Source organism: Acanthisitta chloris, unplaced genomic scaffold, assembly GCF_000695815.1.
Source record: "Acanthisitta chloris isolate BGI_N310 unplaced genomic scaffold, ASM69581v1 scaffold42164, whole genome shotgun sequence".
Taxonomy (NCBI): domain Eukaryota; kingdom Metazoa; phylum Chordata; class Aves; order Passeriformes; family Acanthisittidae; genus Acanthisitta; species Acanthisitta chloris.
In genome coordinates, this window is record NW_008669589.1 from 23,155 (window position 1) to 31,089 (window position 7,935).

General features: G+C 46.0%; 1 protein-coding gene across 1 annotated transcript in view; it reads left to right on the forward strand.

The window, feature by feature from the left end:
• The window catches only part of VGLL1 (vestigial-like family member 1), a 4,554-nt gene extending 2,445 nt beyond the window's left edge, over positions 1–2,109 (forward strand). Inside the window, exons 3-4 of the mRNA XM_009073347.1 lie at positions 1,326–1,385; positions 2,069–2,109. Of these exons, the coding sequence (XP_009071595.1) occupies positions 1,326–1,385; positions 2,069–2,109 (101 nt within the window). The remainder of the gene's footprint in view (positions 1–1,325; positions 1,386–2,068) is intronic.
• The last annotated feature ends 5,826 nt before the right edge of the window (positions 2,110–7,935 follow it).

Below are 7,935 nucleotides of genomic sequence, written 5' to 3' on the forward strand. Positions count from 1 at the left end.
TCAAGCTCTGCCAGGGGAGGGTTAGGTTGGATATTAGGAAGACATTTTATACAGAGAGAGTGCTCAGGCATTGGAACGTGCTGCCCAGGGAGGTGGTGGATTCACCATCCCTGGAGGTTTTCAAGATGAGACTGGATGTGGCACTTAGTGCCATGGTCTAGTAACCACAGTAGGGTTGGACTTGATGATCTTGGAAGTCTTTTCCAACCCTGTTGATTCTATGATTCTGTGAAGCAATCCCAAGGCTTAGGTTTTGAAAAATAACCAGCTGTGAAATACCTACTAGTTATCCAGTTTCGAAACTGGGATTTGGTGGGATGCAGGCTAAAAACTGCCTGCAGATACAAACAGGAGTTTATCCACAAGAGTTTATCCTCTTTTGAGGATACACCAGAGCCTATGTTATGATCATCCCAACTGTATGTGTTTTGTTCACTTATTCCTGCTAGAATATCTGATGCCTGTCTGTGTCTGTGCATGGAAAAGGAGAGTTGCGTCTTCAGCTCGAATACAAACGTTCTGCTGATGATACATGGATAGATTGAGCAGAGGTTCGTGTGTGTTGCACAGACACTCACCCTAGACATTCTGAAGCTAGTAAATGAGAGTTTAATTACTTTAAAGACACAGTCTGGACTTCTAGGATTTAACTTAAGAACAAGGTTAGGTGTCCTCTTCCCCCAAGGGGGCAATGTGAGCCTATCAAGGCTCAGCAGCCCCAGGAACCAACTCCTCCAGAAGAGATGTTTCATGAAACTAGTCCTGGGATCAAAACAGGGAAGCACTGCTAAAACCAGCAGACTTTCTATTTTCAAAATTTGGGGAAATTTTGGAAATAAATATAAATAAAGTAGGGAAAAATTGAAAAGGAAATTAAGCAGCTCAGTGTTCTCAACTATTGCCAATTAAAGCCTTTTCTTTACAGAGCCTTTCTGAATATTCAGGGAGCCTCTTAGCATCACATGTCTAACACCACACGTGCTCATCAAACAAAGCAGAAGGGTCCATAAGAAATGGCTGGTCCATGTTCAGTCTTTGGCAAATCCCTAGGATGTGTGCATTTAGTCTGACTGTGGGAGTCCCTGTTTCCTGGCTCTATCCCTTAAATATACTCCTCCTTGCACTGTGTCATGTTTAAGAACAGCTGATATTTATATTTATGGAAGTGCATGTTGCTGTGCCAGACATCACAGAGCTCCCCAGCACCTGTGCTATGGGCTGGGCTGTAAAAGCACAAGGTTTCTTTAGGAACTACTGTCTACTTTTATTTCTGTGTTGAATCTCTGCTCATCCCAAGTATTTTGTATTCTTTTTTCTTTTTTAAGAGAGGAAAGCAAGCTCTTACCAAGGCTCAGAAAACCCCAGTGTAAGCCATGCCACTGCAGGTGAGTAGTGAAACCAGCAGGTTTGGAACAAATCAGTGCTCACGTGTGAAGGACAGCAGCCTTGCTTATGCATGCAGAATTAAAGAAGCTTCCTTGTTTGCTTCCAGACTGTATTTCAAAAGCTTGTTTTTTCCCCCCAGACAGACACATCACCTCCCATAACTGCATTAAAAGAGAAGAAGAAAAACGTTCTATTGAGATCTATGATTTTTTTTTTTGAACCGCATCTGTCTTAGTGTTTGTGGTTATATCATCAGGCTGCCAGTTCACAATGCCTATTTTTCACTGTCTGTCCAAGTTTCAGATCCCAGAGAGACAGGACACCCATTGCTCTGTGCCTCAAGCTCCTGGCTTCAGGCTGAGGTCCCTGTTGGACCCATGTGCTAGCACTGCTGCAATTTTCACCACCAAACCCACCAAGCTGCTATGAGAGTTGTTCTAAGAAACAACTCCCAAAACATTCAGGCTTCCTTATTTGTGTTAGTCTCTTGAGACTGGGTCATACCCCGACGCTGGTTCTTTGGTGTGCAATGTTTTGGGGATACTTTGGATGGGTCATTCTGGTTATTCTAGTAAGGGCCCTTCTTGCACCAGACCCAAAGGTGCAATTTTGTTTGCACATCATCTGAAGAGGTTGCAGGGACTGTGCTGTTTGACTGTCCTCATGCTGCTGTGTCTTTCAGGTATTCAGATTAATGACAGAAGACGAGATTTGTACTTTTAGCAACTGGATATTTCTACTTTATTCTGAAGGAGAAAATTCTTGCTGTGAACTTTTATTTTTTGCAACTGTGAATCAAGAAGAAATGAACTGCAGCTATCCTGTGCTTTTTCTCTCAGCTGGAAGAATACATGTACTATTTACTATCTGGGGAATGAAAAAACCCATCTTTTTCTATACAGTAAATGATTTCTAATAGCTTGGTATTAAACCTGGCAGTATGTTTGTTGTGGAGAAATATTTTCCACTTAAGGCTTTTCATGTAGCCCTCTTGAAAGGACTCTTAGCACTTTGTAATCTTTGTGTTTATTTACCATCTCTTGCTAAGAAGCAAAATTCTTATCAGTGCAGTTGATAACTGATAAATGCAGAAAGATGCAGTTAGTATAAATTCAATGTTGCAGCTTCTTAGTTTGATTTGATAGCTCCATATTATTTAAAATAGTCTTAGGTCATGGGCAAGAGTCTTGAAGAAAACCACAGGTCAGCAAAGCATGTTACTGTATTTATGTTTTGAAAGTGCAGCAATTTGTAACCATACTTGCAATTTACAGGAATATTCTTCAGAAACTATACAATATGTTTATGCCTGAAGGCTCTGTGTTACCCTCTTCATGATGTATAATCATCCCCTAGAAAGCAGTGAATTCACACCAGCTCAGAGAGGAAATCTGGGTCCTTGTTGGACGCAATTAAAGTACCATTGAGCAAAAAGCTGGAGGAGGGAACAGTCTATTTTCCCAGCCTCTCTGCAGGTGTAAAAGGTTCTTCTTCTAAATAAATCCTGTGGGGTTGGGTTTTAAATTAGTGGAGGGCTTGGCCAGCTGAAGAAGCCGAAGTCAATCCCTTTGTGGTGGCTGCATCCCCCAGACCTCAGAACTGCTGAATGTGGGGTGGTCTTGGTGTTCCTCTGTGCAGCAGAAGTGGCAGATTGAACTGTGTGTTGAGACTATATGTTCAGATCCCTCCGAACTTCACTGCTTACCCTTAGCAAACACATTTGCTGAAGCTGCTGTGAGTAAAACCTCATGTGGCTGGTGTTGAGGTTTCTGTTTCAAGTGCCTGGGCAGCCCAAGGACTGGTGTCCAGTCCCGGACACCCCTCAGCAGGTGCTTATTCTCTCCCCTGGCTGGTGGAAGGTTGATGGGGCAGAGGGCTGGGGGACAGAGGCTCTGCTGCTCCAGTGTTTTGTCTTACACTGCCACAGCCACATGCAGCAGAACATGCCTGGGTTTGTTGGCCTCTCACTGCTCTTTGCAATAAACATAGTTAACCCTTCAGTGCAACTTGTCTTTTATAGTTTAGTGTGGATAGAGGTTTGAACACTTCACAGCAGTTACATTAGGTAGGCTTTTATTTATGCATGTATATAACATATATATTAAAACTTTAGGCATACATATACAATCCTCTGGAATATTGTTTGTCCAGAGTGGAGTGTTTCTTGCTTTCCAGCTCAGGTTTTGCTGTGCTCCTGGTGCTGCCCTCGTGCTGTCATGCTCCAGTGACCACATCGTCATTCCCATTCAGTACGTGCACTCTTGTGCTGGGAAGGACTTGGCAGCCAACACACTGCGTTCAGCAGCTGCCATCTGGTACTTCCCACGGTTATTTTCAGTCCCTCCTCTGAATGCAGCAATCCTGGTGCTGAAGGGAGAAGGGATGCAGGATGTATCCGTTTCAACAGCTTCCGACACGCTGCAACCTCTGCAGAGACCTCTCTGAAGGATAGGCCTGGTGTTGCATCCCTGGAAGCATTCAAAAAGCATGTGGATGTGGCTCTAGGGGGTATGGTATAGTAGTGGCCTTGATCTTGGAGGTCTTTCCAAGCTTAATGATTCTATGATTTTCCGTTAGTTTACTGAATAGTGCGAAACTGTTTGCCTTCCTTTGGGTATCCTCTAGGCATAACTTGCACACATGGCTTTTCTCCTATCTTTTTCTGATGGGCAGATGAGATGCAAACTGCATGCTCTGTGAGCTCTGGTCAGAGATGAACACAGAGAAATACTCCAGCATTGGCCATGCCTGCCCTGCGAGGAGTCTGGGCCTTTTTTCAGTCAGCTGCAGGAAGTGGTGTGCATTTTTTCACCGTGCGTGTCCCAGGACACAGACACTTTGCAGGCGCCTCGCTCTGCCTCCTCGTGTGGGCTGGCTCTGCTCCAGCTGCTCCTCTGATGGTCAGATAAACCTCGTGGGTGGCTGGGAGCAGCAAGCTGGCTTAGCTACTCCACCCCGCTTTAGTCACTCATTAGTGGTGTTAAAAATAGTCCCAGACTGCAATGACAAACAAGAGAGATTCTTTTGCTATGGAAGAAAAACCTAAAGGTTATATAAAACCAAAAGACCAAAGGCAGGAAAGCTCATCCCTTTCAGAGAAGGGAACACAGGCTGCAGTTGCTTTCATTTTTGATCAGGTGTCAATTAATTTGTCCCATCCCAGGTGAGCAAGGAACACCTCATGTACCCACGTGGCATGGAGCCTTTGGTAAACACTCACTCGTCACTGGAACTTTTGACTGTCTTGTGGTTTTTAATCCTCTTCTCTGGCAGGCTCTGCCAAGCAGGACATTCCTGTGCCTGGGTAGAAGTGTTGCTGCACCACTTTGTTACGTGGTCTGTTTTCCTGTACTGTCTGGTTGAAAATGTTGTGTGTTCGGGGCTCAGGGCTCTATTCCACTTAGCTGCTGATCCACTGAGAGCTTGGTACTCCCCTGAGTAGTCACATATCATTACACTTGGAGGATTTCAGCAGCAAACTGTTGCAAACCGGAGGTTTTGGTGCTTGGTTGCTGGGAGGTGGATGCTCCCTGGTTTCATATCACACACCGAGTCAGTGCTGTGTTACCGCACTGATGATTCTGCTGCACAAGCAACTTCGCTGTGCTTGCATCATACAGATCACCATTTCTTTGCTGCAGTGGTGCAAAGATGTCTGAGGGGTGGGCAGTCAGCAGCTGGGCTGGGACACAGGGCCATGGGGCTCTCCAGGACAGGTCAGAGGATGTTTTCAGGTGGCTGGAGCCATAACAGAGCTGGCTGAGCCAAACTGGCTGTGGCCCAACTCAGATGTGGTGTTCCTCAAAACAGGGTCCAGCAGGAGCCCCCTGGTCCCCTATGAGCCACCATGAACCCACCTGAGCCCAGTGCCCATGCTGCTGATTCATGCTGCCCCCAGCCTGCTTTCTAGGTGGGAGTTAAGCTGCACAAATCCCTCAGAAAGGTGGCTGATCCCTGCCTCCATCCACACCTCTGTATTCCCTTCTCCGCACCTTGCACCAGCCTAGGCTTTGCAGGCCCTGGGTTTGAGTCTGAGCAGGGAAATTGATGCTTTTCCCATCACTCTTTCTCCACATGGCTAATGCTGGCTACAGCACAGGGCTATATAAATATTAGCAAGCAGAATTTCCTTCTGAAACACATCGGTATTGCACCTCTTGCTTACAATCTTTCCACCTGAGAGAAAATAACAGCTCTTTCCCACACAGGACATTTCAAGTAAAGAGTTTCTACCCTCAATTAGCTCCCAATACTCTGCTTTACCAGAGAGAGGTGTCACTTTAGGTAAATCTCTCTGCCAATTGAAAAAGCAAATTGAGCGGATGTAAGGAAACTGAATGTACTGAACATCCAAAGGGCGTCTCTGAGCACAGCCTAAAATAATCCTGTACCAGCTGCATGTTGCACACTGTCTCCCTGTGCCTGGACAGCAGCAGAGAAGCACATGGGCTTCATCTCTTACCTCGTGTTCACAGGCTCAGAGACGACCCAAGTTCTGCAGGTAACAGTGACAGATGTGGCTGAGGGACAGCTCTTTGATTTGGCCTTGCAAAAGATTGACCTTTTCATGGCCTTTAAAGATTACATTTCATGAAAGCCTTAAACATCTGTTTGTCTCAAAGGTTTGTGGACCATCCAGCTACTAGCCCCATAGAGTAGCCCCCATGTCTGACTGGGTCTGGTTGTGGCTCTGGAAACCAAGACCTCCAGATTTGTGTAGGTTGTAGAACAATATGGACTAGTGCAGAAGAGCCAGGTTCTCAGCAGGGCAGGGAAGAATGATATCACTTCTAGTGAACCTCCCAAATATCACCAAGCCTGAAGTGTATGCCAGATAAATGGTATTTCAGAGAAGTCTCCATTTGCAGCTCAGCAGCATGAGGAACACAGTGTGCAATCTGGGTACTGTGCTCAAATCACTCCAGGGAAAAACACAAGGGCTAATTAAAAATGATTGGCAATTAGGAAAGTCCTCCAGCTGGACTTTTTGAAGCATACAGTTGTTTTGGGGTTTTGTTAAGGCAGAATTCTAAAGTAGATTCTAAAGAAATTTTCCTGGCTTTAGACAAGCTGTCACATCACCAAGACATTTGAGACGTGTGATACTATCACAGTTCCACCTACCCACATTGTTTGTTGGTGCTGGATTTGTGCCATGTTTTAAGAAAAGATTAGCAGCAAAACACTCTGTTTTTCCCCTTCCCAAGGTTGCACCAATGACTGCTGACTGTAAGTGTGCAAAGAGCAGTCAGGCACTATTCTGCTTGTGAATCATAAAGCGACTTTGCTGGAAAAACAGCATCAAGGATCATGCTGCATTGCAGGTCCACAGCACCCTGAGGTCTCTGTGCAGCATGAAGGTGAGTGATCTACACTGAGTAAAAGGGCAGGGGCAGGAGGGGCTGGGGGTGTGTCCACTCTGCTCCATGCAGGATCTAAGCACCCTCTCCTTGACCTCTACATTAGCCATCAGAGCATGAAATGATTGCCCAACACCTGCCTTGAGTGATTTGGACTGTTTTGCTGAGTCTGTCCAAATATGTAGGACCAGGATCATGATTGCGCCATTTGTCCTGTTTCTTGCAAAAAAAAATTACAGAGAATTCAGTTTATTAGATGGATTAAGGCATTGAATCCACATGCATCATCTTTAAGGTGGTACATTGCACAGAGTCAGGCAGTGGAGCTCCTTCACCTTCCAAGCTGCTGACAGTGTGTGACTAACACCTGCCTGGGTAGGGCTGGAGGATGAGCTGGGTCTGACGAGGAGGCTTCTAGGTCTGTTGTTCAAAACACTCTGTTGTGGACCTCTTACATGAATATCCATGGGACAGTGTGATGTTACATGGAGAAGCTCAGGAGGCAAAGCCACACTGGAGCTCTCAGACATGGGCAGGCAACAAGTCGAGGGATGCACCACCCATCATCACCCTGCCAGACATCCTGAGCAGCATCCTCCCAGCACGAGGCACAAGCATTGTCTGCCCACAGGCTGTGTAGTGGTATTGCAAAAAGTAGTTGCTTTTATTTGTTTGTTTTTTTTCCTTGCTGCACTGTAAAGCAGCCTGAAAACACTGATGAGAAGTGGTGGTTTGGGAAGCAGCTCTGGAATCACCCTGCAGGGCTCTGGTGCTGCCCAGACTGCTCTGGTTCCAGGCAGATTTCCCACACTGACAGGCTGTGGGGCACAAAACAACCATGTAACATTGACTAATGAGAACTGCTGCCTGTCTCCATGCAGAAACGCTTGGGAAGGGAGGGCTGTCAGGGAAATAAGAGCCTCCTCTATCGCTCCTTGCCTGGGAAAAAATGCTTTCTGTGGCTTTGCTAACTGGGGAGCACAGGAACATAGAACCAGGTTTATTCCCCTGTGCATATCCACCTCCCCTTGCCTCTCAGACACAGAGCTGCAGCGTGCACAGAAATTTGGTTTAATGCAGACTGAAAACCCAAGGATCTTCTGGCTCGATTTTGGCTTTTAAGCTTATGTAGACAGCACCAAGCCTCCTCACATGCAGCAGAGCATCAGGAGCTGAGGCTGTGGCTGGC